The sequence below is a fragment of the Oratosquilla oratoria genome, chromosome 8, assembly GCF_046742065.1.
Source record: "Oratosquilla oratoria isolate Oo_2021 chromosome 8, ASM4674206v1, whole genome shotgun sequence".
In the NCBI taxonomy this organism is placed as follows: Eukaryota; Metazoa; Arthropoda; class Malacostraca; order Stomatopoda; family Squillidae; genus Oratosquilla; species Oratosquilla oratoria.
Genome location: NC_134784.1, coordinates 30,882,138 through 30,897,137, shown reverse-complemented (window position 1 = coordinate 30,897,137; position 15,000 = coordinate 30,882,138). Strand labels below are relative to the sequence as shown.

At 46.1% G+C, this 15,000-nt stretch overlaps 1 protein-coding gene across 1 annotated transcript in view; it reads right to left on the bottom strand.

The window, feature by feature from the left end:
- LOC143027336 (putative inorganic phosphate cotransporter) overlaps positions 1–15,000 on the bottom strand; it is a 33,936-nt gene that overhangs the window by 9,793 nt on the left and 9,143 nt on the right. Inside the window, exons 4-8 of the mRNA XM_076188610.1 lie at positions 14,973–15,000; positions 12,704–12,859; positions 1,510–1,597; positions 844–1,000; positions 80–296 (exon numbers count right to left, since the gene is read on the bottom strand). The exon at positions 14,973–15,000 is cut by the window's right edge and continues 47 nt beyond it. Coding sequence (XP_076044725.1) covers positions 80–296; positions 844–1,000; positions 1,510–1,597; positions 12,704–12,859; positions 14,973–15,000 — 646 coding nt within the window. The remainder of the gene's footprint in view (positions 1–79; positions 297–843; positions 1,001–1,509; positions 1,598–12,703; positions 12,860–14,972) is intronic.

The following is a 15,000-nucleotide window of genomic DNA, read 5'->3' as shown; positions in this document are numbered from 1 at the left end:
GTGAGGGTCCGGATCCCTGTTCGGTTGTCAACGAGAGAGGGCATTGGTCATTTATTCAATATATTTGATGGGTCATCACCTGTTTGATGGAGAGACCGAGGATGTTCCTCATGTAGGTGGGAACCTGAGTCACGAACAGGGAGAGCCCCCAGCCGTTGCCGAAGTCGACGGCGTTCAGAGCCCACACGGGAGGAGACCTCAGGATGTCCCTCCACGGGGCTTGGGCCGCCACGCCCCCGGAGGTCCCCGCGAGTTCGATCGATTTCTCGATCTTTTCCCGTTCTTCGAGGCTGATCCTGCGGGGTGAGACGGGAATGGTTTAAGAATGCATGCGAGTGACACACGTACACACAGACTTAAGCACAAGCTCCATATACGCACATACGTACGTACACATTCACGCATGCGTATATACATACACAAATACACACATACATATACATATGGCGATTGGTGGCACGGATCTGCACCTTACCTAATCTCTCTCTCTCTCTCTCTCTCTCTCTCTCTCTCTCTCTCTCTCTCTCTCTCTCTCTCTCTCTCTCTCTCTCTCTCTCTCTCTCTCTCTCTCTCTCTCTCTCTCTCTCTCTCTCTCTCTCTCTCTCTCTCTCTCTCTCTCTCTCTCTTCCTCTGATATTTGTTTCTTCCACCTGTCCATGATGAATGGGACTCTTTCCCAAAGGGGGATTTCTAGGCACTTACTCCTCTACGCAGACACCTGACTTCGTGTGGTTGTTCTTCATTTTCTTCATTTTCCAGAGCCCTTCTCTTCATTTCTTCTTTCTGCGAAACATTAACACTTAAAAGAAAAACAAACAAATTAAAAGATAGAACAAAAGTTACCTCGGGTGGTTGGCCGGCTTAGTCGACGTAAGTAGGAACCAGGCAGCGCTCCAGACGACGGCGGCCAGGCCGGCGAAGTAGCTGGCCGATGCCCAACCCAGCGTGTCGATCAGGAGGCCGCTGAGGGGCATGGCCAGCATGACGCCCACGCTAGTCGCTGTTTACGTATCCGAGGGGGAAGGGCAGGCCGACGATACCAGCAAGAGGAACAGAAAGGCGAGGAAGCGGAAAAACCATCGCAAATTAATTAAGGAGAGGGTCTCTATAGCCGATTGATATATATATATATATATATATATATATATATATATATATATATATATATATATATACATATATATATATATACATATATATATACATATATATATATATATATATATATATATATATATACAGAGAAGAAGACTTACGAGTATGTTCCCTGAAATCATCAACATTGCAGATTTAAAGCTAACCATGAACACGTACATGAACAGGACCAACAAATTCTCCCAGAACCTCTCGCCGTGACTCCTATTGGCTAAAAATAAAATGCAGCCAATCCGAAACCTCAGAGGAAATTCCCTTTGGCTGAATGAAATCGCTTGGCTCGCCTGCTTGTGTCCTTGATTCTGGCTGCCGCCAAGCGACTCTATTCAGCTCAGGGATGGGGGAAGTACTCACCGTAGTAGACAGGCCCCAGGAACTGGGTCCTCTCCTCCGCAGGAACCCACTGGGAACTGACGGCGTGCATGGCTGGGAACACGGGAGCCTGTGGTCGACATCATCGTCGTTGTCGTCATCGTCGTCGTTAGGTAAGGAGATCGAGAAGAAGAAAGAGAAATGAGGATGAGGATGAGAAAGAAAAGGAAGAGGAGAAAGAGGAAGACTAAGACGAGGATTAAGAGGAGCAAGAAGACGAGGAAGAAGAGAAAGAGGAAGAAGAGGAGGAGGAGGAGAAGGAGGAGTACAAGGGTGGGGGATATCAAGGAGAAGGGGGAGAGACAGGAACAGGAAATTCTTCCAACATTGTCGGACGAAATATTCAACTTTTAGACAGCACTTACCTTCTAAGATTTTAATATTGTCGGTAACTGTGAACTGATAGAAATCGATAAACAAGAACATGTATTTTTTTTTTTTTTTTAACCAATTATGCTGGCGGAAACAAATATTCTCCTTCTGTGTGGAGAGTGGAGAGTGACTCATGATTTTTGTCGTACTTTTTATAAATTATATAAACCACTCATCAATTTTGCAACTTTTTTTTCAATTGTACTGTTTCTGTAGTGCAGCTGATAGTGCTAAACAAATCAAAGAACTCAAGTCACTTTACGCACAAATTATTATCTTGCAAGTTGTCAAACACTAAAGTTGTATTCTTTGTATTCTATAAACTTCCGAATTATATATATTTCTTCTTTTCATAGATTATGTGACACAATTATCTTTTAAAATTTAGAAATATAGTATTGCTGTAATACATCTTTTTACTAATTAAACAAAGAATGAACTGAAACCATAATCCATCAAATTTGAATTATCAGACACTAAAATATGATCTTTCATATTTCTACAAATGTCAGAATCATATACCTAGTCTCCATTAATTAAACAATAGAATTAACTATTTTGTAACTTTACAAAATACCACATTTTTACAATACATTCTGATAGCCCTTAAACAAACGAAAGATAACTTTTTTCAATTCGAACGGTACCTAGGCAAAAGTAAAAAACATCAATTGACAATATTTGCCGATGTGTGACATCCATTCACGAATTATGACAAATACAGGTCATTCTCTTTATAAAGGATTTCTAAAATTAGAAAATATCCAATAAAAGAAAATTAAATTAAAAATGTACCAGAATATTAGAAAGTGCGTCGTGTATCCAGGATTTTCCAATTTTCGCAAAGTTTTGTTGCAATTATTGGAATTTTTTAAACATTCAAAACTTTCTAATTGATAGAAATGTGTACACTTATTTCCCAGTAAATGCTAACCACGAAAAGAAACAGCTAACTGAAATGAGAACACCAGGAAAGGCAATATACATAGGTCAGTTGAGGAGAGTAATGGCATTCGATCCAAGTCTCGAACACATACTGACTCTATAGGAATATCATCACTGTTCACTGAATACTGACCACTGACGATCGTGATGATAAACACGATATCGCGACATGAACAGGATGATATTTCTCAATTAAGAATATGCTAGACAGGAACTGAAATTATGCTAGATTGGCAAAATCAATGCAAAACAAATGATAAAGGAAGTAAAAAGGATAACAGATGTAATATGGGTAGGACTATGACAGAAAATTTTGAAAACAATAAAAATATTCTTTAGAAGGAAATCAAAAGAGGAAGGGGAGGTGAGTCGAGTAGAGAAGAAAGGGGAAAAGGCGCAGAAGGACAGATCTTAACGGAAGAGGAGGCAGTAAAGGGAAGATGGGCGGAGTATTTTAGAGAGCTGTTGAATGTGGAGAAGGATAGATAAGGAGGGATTGGTGGTAGTAGTGGGAGACGCTAAGAAAATGATGGTAATGGGAGAGGAAAATGGAGGAGAAATAAGAAAAGATGAGGTGCAAGTAGCTCTGAAAATGATGAGAACAGGTAAGGCACCTGGGTTAAATGGGTGTCATGCAGTGTTTGAAGAAGGGAGGTACAGTAATAGTGGACTGGCTAGTGAGGCTGCTTAATGTGTGTCTAAGGGAGGGTAGAGTGCTGTAGGACTGAAGGAGTACCTGTATAGTTCCGCTTTACAAGGAAAAAGGGCACAAATATGAGTGTAGTAGTTTCAGAGGGATCAGTTTGTTAAGTGTATTTGGGAAGGCTTATGGGAGGGTTTTGATTGAGAGGATTAGGAGAGGAACAGAGGGAGTAATTGGTGAGGAACAGTATGGGTTTAGGAAAGGTAGGGGTTGCGTGAATCAGATTATTGTAGTAAGGTAGATATGTGAGAAAGCTTTAGGAAAAGATAAGGATGTTTTTAGGGCCTTTATGGATTTGGAAAACGCTTATGACAGGGTAGACAGGAAGGCACTGTTGGAGGCTTTGCAGTTTGGGGAAGTCTTTTAAGATCAGCCATATTTTTTACGAGTAGTAGAGCCTATGCTAGAATAAAAAATGTAGAGACGTGAGTGGTTTGAGGTAAAGGTGGGACTGCGTCAGGGATGTCATGTCGCTATGGCTGTTCAATTTATACATGGATGGGGTGGTGTGGGAGGTTAAGGCGAGGGTGATGGGCAGGGTATTGAAGATGGTTAAAGAAAATGAAGGAAAGTGGGAGGTGAGCCAGTTGTTGTTTGCTGACGACACTGCGTTTGTGGCAATGTCAGTGGATAGATTAAAGGAGTCAGTGACGGAGTTTGGGAAGGTATGCGATAGGAGAAAGTTGAAGAAAAATTTAGGTAAATCTAAAAGGAGAGAGGCTGGAGGAAGTGGATAGGTTTAGGTAGTTGGGATCGCATGTGGAAGGAAAGGGAGGAGTGGAGATGGAGGTAAATTGTAGATTGAAGAGAAGGAAGTAAATACTTTGGGGAATTAAAAAGTGTTATGAGAAATGGGCAATTGGAAATGGCTGCAGAGGAGATTGTATGAAAGAGTGATTGTGCCAACGACATTGTATAGACGAGTTAAACACCATATGAGGACGGAGCATTTATTTGTACAACGTTTCGCTTATTACAGCTTTTTCAAGTACAAGTCGAGATTTTTTTTTTTTTTTTTTTTTTTTTTTTTTTTTTTTTTTTTTTTTTTTTTTTTTTTTTTTTTTTTTTTTTTTTTTTTTTTTTTTTTTTTTTTTTTTTTTTTTTTTTTTTTTTTTTTTTTTTTTTTTTTTTTTTTTTTAGTCCCAGCGGAGGGATCCGATTAGGGACTGTCTTTTAATTTCTCATTATTGGCTGTGTCTACATCTAGTATATCTAATTCGTCTCCGGGAAGATGTCAAGCGCCAGCGGTGCTATAATAAATGTCCAACTGGTGAGGTGGAGATTAGGTGGGCTGCCATGATGATGCTGTGGTGGTCGGTGACTGAATATAACATTCTTGGGGGGCTCTTCCCAAGGAGGTTCAGCAGCGGTTGGAAGTGGTTGCGAAGGATGGGGCATAGGAATAAGCAGTGGAGGAAAGAGACCAGCTCCGTCCCGCAGGCACAGACGGTCTTCAGATAGCGGGTTTTCCAGTGGTTGACACGGATTCTTGAGATGAGGTGAAGAATGTGGGCTGGAAGTGGATGAGGGTGGGTCCAGAGGGTTCCCTTATTGCATGTCTTGATGGGCCAGCCTCGGGTAGCGGCAGTCCCGGCATATTCCTCTGACCAGAGCTCCCATGTTGCTTGGTCAATTTTTTTGTTGGCATCACTTGTTGAAAAGCAGAGCGAGATGCAATCCTCTTCAGAGGTTAGGGCCCCTCGTTTGGCGGCTCGGTCGGCCATCTCGTTTCCATGGATGCCTACATGGGAGGGCACCCACTGGAAACGAAGACGGAGTCCGCATCGTGCGATTTCTTCTGATAGGATTAGTATTTCCTTGAGGATTTCCGGTCTTGTTTTGCAGTACTCACTCTGTATTACATATAGGCTGGACTGGGAGTCCGATAGGATGACTATTTGCGTTGGGGAACGGGGGAGAGTTTTGACTTTATTCAAAGCTTCTCTGATGGCGACGAGTTCGGCAGTTAGGATGGTGGTGGGCGGGAGCTTCACTTCGAAGTGCTCTCGCGTGGTCTCGAAGAACAGTCCTGCTCCTGTTCTGCCGTCACTGAGTACCGATCCGTCTGTGAAGATCTTGAAGTCGTCTGCGTATTCCTTAGCCAGCAGTTCTCGAGTACAGGTGGCGATTTGATGTGGTGGATCTTCTTTTGCTACTCCAGGGACATTGGTTCGTACCTCCGGCGGCTTCATGATCCAGGGTGGGTATGGATCGATTTGGGCTTGGGGGACACGGAGGCGGTCGGCTGGCTCTATTCCCGCTCTTGAACATAGACCGGAGACAGAGGAGACCAGACCATGTCCTGACACAGTATGTGGGGCTGGGTTCCAGCCTTCGCCTAGTTCAGTGTCCGTGGAGTTAGGTACCCTCGCTGAGCTGAAGAGGTACCTGCAGGTATCTCTCTTCAGGCGATGCCAAAGTGGGAGGATTCCGGCTTCACAGTAAACTTGCTCCTGAGGGACAGACTGCGGGAGTCCGAGTCCTAGCCTAAGTGCTTGGCACTCGACTGTAGCCATGCGATGGATGGCCGACACGGGCAGGTCGTGCAAAGCTTGTGCGCCAAACAGAAGCCGGGAGCGGACTAGACTCTGGGTGAGGTGGATGAGGGTTTCTCTCCACTGCCCCCATGATTCGTGTCGGACGGCCCTAATGATGTTGAGGGCACGTCTTGCATTATTTATGGCTTGTTGGATCTGACTAGTCCAGCGACCATCTTTTTGAAAGATAACGCCCAGGTATTTGACTGAGGGTGAGGGGGGCACTTCCGTGCCGCAGATGCTGAGGACGTTCCAGGTTGGGTAATGGCCTCTGTTGTAGCCAGGAAGGTGCACAGGCATGTACACTGTCTTGTTTGGAGAGAGTAGGAAGCCGAGGCTTTCGAGGTGGCGGACAACAATGTCTACTTGACTCTGGAAGAGGCGGAGTTCTGCCTTGTGTTGGGCAGAGTCCTTCTTCGGACGTCTATGCCTTGATCGGCGCCACACGGCTATATCGTCGGCATAGGCGGTAATGGTGGTGTCCTTCCTCAGCCCCTTCCCGATGTCGGCTAACATTAGGACGAAGAGAGTGGGTGCTACCACTGAGCCTTGGGGAACTCCCATGTCGACAGGCATTCGCCCGCTCAAGACTCCCTTCCAGCGCACTATTATTGAGCGGCCGGAGAGAAAGGAGCGAACGAAGGAATACAACGCTGGGGAGACTCCGATAGATTTAAGCTTCAGCAGAAGTTTGGCGTGCCATACGGTGTCGAAGGCTCGGGCGATGTCCAGGAAGCAGGTGTGCAGAATCCTCTTCTGCCACTGGGTCTTACGGACATGTTCTGCGAGTCTCACGATGTGGTCATTGATGCTTCTTCCTCTTCGGAACCCTGCTTGAAGCTTCGGGAGTGCACCCTTGGTCTCGATGGTGTGAGTGAGGCGATTTAAGACCATCCTCTCGTAGATTTTCCCGACGTGAGAGGTGAGGGATATGGGTCTGTGGCTGGCCACCATGTGACGTGGCTTGTTGTTTTTGGGGATTGGGGTGACCGTGGCTACTTTCCAGGCACCCGGGACTATTCCCTCTACCCAATATTTGTTAAAAATAGACAGGAGGGTGTCCTGGAGTGGAGGAGGGAGATGTCTCAGTAGGGGGTATGTGATTTCGTCAGCTCCCGGGGATGCCGTGGAGCCCTGGGTGACCCTCAAGGCTCTGCGAAGTTCAAACAATGTAAGGTGGGTGTCTGAGCCCTTTGGAGGGGAGAGATCCATGAGGCTTTCTTCTTCTCGGCGCCTGCTCTGCTGTGCTTCTGGTAGGTGATCCGTGCTACTGGCGTTCCCGAAGTGGTGGAGGAATCCTTCGGCTTTTTCTTCAGGTGTGCGAAGGATTCTCCCGTCTGTGGTGGTCAGGTTCCTGTCGGGGGGGTTGTAACGCCTCTTGAGTACCTTGAGTTTCCTCCAGGCTGCACCGAGGTCTTCGTCCTTCCCTTTGGTGTCTTCCCAGTACTGTAGTTTGGCTTGTGCAATAATCCTTTTGCATTGTGCCTTACTTTGTTTCATTGCCTTGTGACTGGCGTCGGAGCCCTCCTCCATGAAGCGTTGATAGGCTCGTCGTTTTCGTTGAACTGCTTCTTTGCACGAAGGAGTCCACCAGGGGTGTCCACGTCTTCCCTGGAGGTCCCTCGTCAGTGGGATGGCTTGGCGTGCTGCGATGAGCAGAAGTTCAGTAAATTCTGCATTGATATCATCCGCTGTTCTGGCGAGGTCCGGACAGTACTGGGAGTTGGCGAGGTATGCTTTGTATTTCTTCCAATCTGCTTTATTGAGATTGAGCTGCTGTCCTGCTGGAGGTAGGTAGGTTGTGGGTGCCAGGTGGATCGTTACTTGTATGGGGAGATGGTCTGAAGAAAGGGGGTCATCCAGGGGGGACCAGTCCGTTGCTCCAGCTAGGTTTGGTGACACAAAGGAGAGATCTATGGCTGACGTACTGTGGGATGAGACATCAGGGATCCTGGTGTGACTGCCGTTGTTGAGAAGAACCAGGTCAACCAGATCCAGCTGTGAGGCTATGGCTGGTGAGGTGTTGGGGTAGCCATCTTCCCACAGGGCGTCTCGGCAATTAAAGTCTCCAAGGACGACCCACTGTCCGGTTAGCTTTGCCAGCCAGTCGAAGTGCCGAGTTGTGGTGGGGTTGTAATAGTTTAGTATGGATATGTCCTGATTGTTTTCCATACTTACAGTAGTGACAACCGCATATCCTTCCTCCAACTTGTCAGGAAGGGTCCCGCGCTGAGACGAGAGTCCGTTTGCGACGTACGTGGCAACACGGACTTCCCCGTCTGCGTCCGTCTCGTAAAAAGGTGGATAGTGGAAACCCGGGAGGGAGGGGAGTAGCCTAGGCTTACGAACTAGAGATTGTAGAGCAACCACATCGTAGGTGTGCTCGGCGAGGTGTTGGACTAGTAAGTCGCGGGCAGTGTTGATTGCCCGACAATTCCACTGTAGCATCCTAAGCGCAGCCATGGTTGGAGAGGTCCAGTACTGTGTTCAGGATCACGAAGATTCCATCGAGGAGGCGGGCTGCTTGTGGATTGGTCTGGGCAATCTGTTTCTGCCACGCACGCATAGCGTCTTGCATGGCGTTGATGGAACTATCGAGGGTGTGGGTGCCTTCCGCTTGAGGGCTGGGAGCTGCTGGGCCAAGTTTGATTTCAGCTAACGGGGAGTCGTTGGGTGCTGGGGGCTCCGTTTGCGTTGGGGGTGCAAGGGGCGCGGCATCAGAGTGCTCAGACTGGGGTGTCTTAGTTATCTTCCTCCGCTTGCGCAGTTTCTTCTGCTTACTCCTCATCTGTGGGGGGTTAGATATCGGAGGAGTCGCTGTCTCCACCTCTATGTCTTCAGGACCCGCAGACTCCTTCTTCCCCGAAGGTGCCTCTGGGGAGGGTGGGGAGGTCGCTGGCGTTTCCCTGTGTGGGTAGGTTTTGGACACGTTGCGGGAGGAGGCTTGTGGGACTGCAGTGAAGTCTCTTCCCATGGCCTTCTCTTCCTTGAGCTGCATGTTCCATTTTTCTCTGGCAGCTAGGAGAGCTTCTGAGAAGGTAGAGTAGCGCTGGTTTTTAAGCTCATGCGCTATCTTCCTGATAATATTTCTGGGCAATCAGGGCTTGCTGCAGAGTGATTGTCACAGCAATTGATGCAGAAGAGATGTTTCTCCTGGCAATCTTGTGTGATGTGCCCTTTTCCGCAGCGAGTGCACTGGGGAGACTTGCGTCGGCACTCCTTTTTTGGATGGCCGAGGAGCTGACAGTTTGTGCATCGCTTTACCGGGGCAACGTAGGGCACCACCTGGTGCTGAGTGTATCCCAACTTTACGGAGGTGGGAAGTTCAGCCGCTAGGAAGGCGACTCGCACAGATCCCGTCTCTACACCGTCTCTGCTCCTTAGGCGTTGAAGAGAATCAATTGGCAGGTCCTGTGCTTCTAGGTCAGCTCGTAGAAGGTGTTCTGCATCGCTGTCTATGGGGACTCCCTTGATTACCCCAACCACGATTGTCTTGGGGATGCGGGTCGATATCTTGATCCTCTGCTTGGAGTCCATCGTCAGCGTTGAAGAGCGCAGTAGATTTCCCTGCTGTCTCTCCGAGGTACAGCTGATCAACCACTCCCCACTAGGGATCTGTCGTATACGTTCAACAGGCCCAACTGTGTTTTTGATAATTTGGGCCTGTCTCCAGGAGCCTATCTTGACAAAAGTAGTGGACCCGTCCTCAGGGCGGATTATGACTGGGAATTTGGAGGGTGGTGGTGCAGTAGGGGGTTTCTTGGCTCGATGGCGGCGGTTAATAACCACCTGCCATTCACCTCCTTGAGGTTCTTTGGCCTCCTTGGTGACGGCTGCGTATGTCATACGCTCAGGGTTGCCTTCCTCCTTCGCTCCAGTGTCCCCTGATGGGGAGAGGTTGGGAGGGGGGGGCAGCGTGGTGGCTAGCTGAGAGGACGGGTGAGAGCAACCGTCCTTAGCGGAGGTGGTGGCGATGATGCCCAGTTCACTGGACTCCATTTCAAGGTGGGTTCTTTCATTATCCGGATTGGATCGTCGTCTCTTTTGTGGTAGAGTCGAATCATCTTCTTCTCTCGCTGGAGGAGAAGATGGAGAAGGTGCTCCTAATTGAGTCCTGACCAGCCATGTGGTCAGCCCGGGGATGTTGCGTGGTGTCGGGTGAATGTGCGTGACCCAAGTTGAGATACAAATGCTTGAGATTAAATAAGGGGAAAGGAGGGAACGGGGAGAGAGAAGAAGAAGGGGGGAAGGAAGAGGAGGAGGAAGAGGAGGAGGAGGAGGGCGAGAGGAGGAGGAGAAGGGGAACACTGGGAAAGGATGAGAATGCTGACCCAAACGTCCGAGGGCGAAATGTCCACAAAGGGTGGTTTAAATATTTAAAATTTTGCTGGCCATGGGTATTAGGCCAGCAAAATCTTAAATATTTAAACCACCCTTTGTGGACATTTCGCCCACGGACGTTTGGGTCAGCATTCTCATCCTTTCCCAGTGTTCCTCTGCTCCTCCTCCTCTCCCCCTCCTCCTCCTCCTCCTCCTCTTCCTTCCCCCCTTCTTCTTTTCTCTCCCCGTTCCCTCCTTTCTCCTTATTTAATCTCAAGCATTTGTATCTCAACTTGTACTTGAAAAAGCTGTAATAAGCGAAACGTCGTACAAATAAAGGCTCCGTCCTCATATGGTGTTTAACTCGTCAATCTTGTCGGCAACTGCCACTTTCATGAACATTGTATAGGGCAGAGACTTAGAATTTAAGCGAGACAGAGAGGAACATTTTAAATGTGTTTGAGATGAAATGTATGAGAAGTATGGTAGGGGTTACTATGTTGGACAGAGTGAGAAATGAGGAGGTGAGGAGAGCAGGAGTGGAAAAGATTATTAGGATGGTTTGGACACAGAAAAAATGAGTGATGAAAGATTAGTAAAAGATGTGTGGAAGACAAAGGTGGATGAAATGAACTTAAAGGGACGACCGAGGATGAGATGGATGAATGGGGTGAATGGGGTATTGAGCAAGAATAGAAAAAGGCAGGAGATAGGGGTGAGCGGAGAATAACTGTGTATAGATGACACTGTTATGTAAGGAAGAGAGGGACAGGGAATGGGGGTTTATGTGTGAATGATATTTTGACGCAGCCCGAAGGGATTTCTCCCCGTCTTCTCTTTTTCTGCATGAGGGGACGGAGAGGTGGGGTCGCCGATTAAATGAAGTGGCCCCCTGTGGATGTACTGTGTCTTACTACATTGCTTCTGCCCAAGGGTAGTGGGCGAGATACAGGGATGACCCGTCATCCATGAGGAGCTAAGATAAAAGGAGGGAAAGGGTGGTGGATGGGTGGGAGTAGGCAAGTACCTTTGACTTGGCAACCTCTCTTATAAGGAGGAAAAAGCTCTTAGTATATAGATATAGAATTTTTTATCCTACTATTACGTTCGGTTATAATTTCTTTTATTGATATAGCATTATTTCATGGGAAAGTATGCTAAATCTAACATAATCATTCTACATCTGCTCACCCTGTATATGAAGGGGCTACCTACACCCTACCTACACCCTACCTTTAACCTCCATTTGAATAACTAGAATATGACTTTGCTTACAGAAATCTAGACTTGTCTAAGAATATTCCAATAGTATGTCTAAAGGGGCATTTAGACGGTCAAACGGTTTGAAAAACCCGGCTTGTCAAACAATTGTTTGAAGTGCTGTTTGACCGTGTGAATAGGGTATTTGGTTGTCAAACACGTTCGACAAACGTGTTTGACGACCAAATATCCCATTCACACGGTCAAGCATCACTTCAAACACTTGTCTGACAAACCGGGTTTGTCAAACTGTTTGACCGTGTAAATGGCCCTTAACATTCATATAGGTTTACAATCGCTTAGTTCATCATTCAGCTTTGCTATATATAACGGAATTATGATTTCATGTTTAGAGATTTTAAAAATAGAATATTGTAACCGAAGTCGTTTTTACTCAAACGAATTCTTAACTGTCAGCAATGGTGCAGCCCGTAGGAGGTCAGTGAAATAACCCCATTAGACGACGGCGTTTATCCTAATCTAACCAAATATAACCTAACTTAGCTTAAATTAAATTTACCTCGCCTAACCTAATCTAATTTTACCTAGCGTAACCTAACCTAATTTAGTCTTACCTATCCTAACCTACCCTAATCTATTTTAACCTATAATAACGTAACCTAGCCAAATCTATCTTAACTTAATCTAACCTAACCTAACTTTTGCTAGCCTAATCTAACCTAACCTAACCTAACCTAACCTGAACTAACCTAGCCTAGCCTACCCTAACCTAATCTAACCTAGCCTAACCTGATCTAGTTTAATCTATCTTTACCAATCATAACGTAACGTAATTTAGCCTTACATAAGGACTTATAAAACCAGGGAAATTGCAGCGACACCTTCCTAAAAGAAACTTACCCTCAATAATTTCAAGAGATAAATAAATAGATATATAGATATATCAAGAGATAGATAAATAGATATATAGATTGATAGGTAGGTAGATAGATAGATAAACAGATAGATATATAGATGGATAGATACAAATAATGATGATATTACCACTTGCGGTGTTGTGGCACCACCAGCCGCTTACCTGGGCCAGGCCCTGCAGGAACCTGACGACGGCGAGGGCGAGGTAGTGCATGCGCGCGCAGAAGGGGATGAAGAAGCAGAGGATCCCGCTGACGAAAATGGACAGCCCGAAGACGCGCGTTCCTCCGTACAGCTCCGCCGCCCGGCCGCCGGCGATCTGTGGCGGGGAAGTCAAGGAGGAACTCAAGGAGGACGTCAGGACGTCAAGGGGGAGTAGAGTCACTCCACCTGCTGTAGATCTGAAAGACGACTGACTGGGACAAAAAATGAATCGATCTCCCTCATTACAGCTATCATACTTAGATTTGAATTTATGTATTATTCCAGATTAGGTTACGTCACCTTCTAAGCTATCCCAAGTATTTATGTGTGTGTGTGTTGTGTGTGTTGTGTGTGTGTGTGTGTGTGTGTGTGTGTGTGTGTGTGTGTGTGTGTGTGTGTGTGTGTGTGTGTGTGTGTGTGTGTGTGTGTGTGTGTGTGTGTGTGTGTGTGTGTGTGTGTGTGTGTGTGTGTGTGTGTGTGTGTGTGTGTGTGTTTTACCTAGTTGTATTTTACGGGACGAGAGCTATGCTCGTAGGACCCGTTTTCGTATCTCTCCGCATCTAGTTTATTCTTAAAATTGTGTATAGTTTTGGTATTCACTGTTTCTCCGTTTAGTTTCTTCCAGACATCAATCAATCTATGTGGGAAGCTATTCTTTTTCAGGTCTCTTCTGTAACTGTCCTTCTTTAGCTTCTTTTCGTGACCTCTTGTTTCCTTGTTTCTCTTCTGTCCCATTTTAATAAGTCGTCTCTATCGAGAATTTCCATCCCTTTCATAATTCTGTAAATGGTCAACAAATCACCTCTTTCTCTTCTGTTCCAGTGTTGATAGATGTAATTTCTCCAATCTTTGTTCGTATGTCAAATTTGATAGTGTAGGTACCATTTTTGTCGCTGCTCTTTGGATTCTTTCTAATTTTCTTATGTTCTTTTTTGTGCTAGGTGCCCATAGTGTTCCAGAATACTCTAGTTTAGGTCTTATTAGTGTAACTACTATTTTCTATACATTTTTTTTCATCCATGTAGTCGAAGGCCACTTTCATTGATCTAAATAAGTTAAAACTCTCTCCAAATGATTTATTGACATGTTTATCAGGTGTCAAGTCACTTGAAATGATCACTCCCAAGTCCCTTTCTGAATTGACTTTTTTGACTTCCTTGTTTCCAATTTTATATTGACCCGATATTCTATTTTCTATTTGTGTGTGTGTGTGTGTGTGTGTGTGTGTGTGTGTGTGTGTGTGTGTGTGTGTGTGTGTGTGTGTGTGTGTGTGTGTGTGTGTGTGTGTGTGTGTGTGTGTGTGCGTGTGTGCGCGCGCGCGCGCGTGCTCAGTGCCCAGAATCAAGTTGAGATCTCCATAGCACGTCTATTACACTGTGTTCAATTCACCCCTTCCAGAGAACAGCACAAAATCTCTTCACTAAATTATCTATGTGCCGAGCTGGTGGCCGTGACCGGTTTCTTGGGGGTCTTGGGCTACCAGGAAGAGAGAACCGGAGTAAAGTATCGACCTATTGATCCCCTCCCACTCCATAGTTCGCAACAGTGTTGTAGGTAACTGAGGAGGAGGAGGAAGAGGAGGAGGAGGGGGCAAGTCACTAGCATGGCGGCTACATTCTTCGTACATCTAATGAAAGCAAAGGACAGGAGATCGATTTCAGCCAGGTGAGGACAGAGTTCGGCTTCGAGCTGTATGTGGGCGCCACTACCCCACCACCCCTCTCCCTCAACCACCCAATAAACGCGCCTTACAACTCTAAAAACACGCGTTAGTTTTCTTGCCTTTTTGACACGGGACTAGTTTAGCAGCCGCTAGTGCTAGCTGCATGTTTACTTATCCAGCAAGTAAGTGTTGATACTAGGATAGTTTGGAGGAAATTTTTACTAAATTTACGTTGATATTGGGAAAATGGAGGGGTAGTTTATAAGTTGCTACCTCTAACGGCTATCAAACTAGCCTCGCTTTAACTACTCCCTTACTCCTTCCCTCCCTACCCTCCCTTCCATTCACGACGTAGTACAACAGAGTAGAACAGTCGCACAAATATCCCCAATGTACGAAAACCCGATATACGAAGATTCGAAGGTACGAAAAGAAGTATGGAAAATATTATGAAAATAATTCACAGAACGGGTGATTGCAGCGCCAGTCTTGCTTCAATATACGAATGAACAATATACGAAAGTGTTCTAAGGTACGTATCCTTTTCGTATTTAGAAGACTTCACCTGGGTGATGACGTAGCCGTAGTAGAAG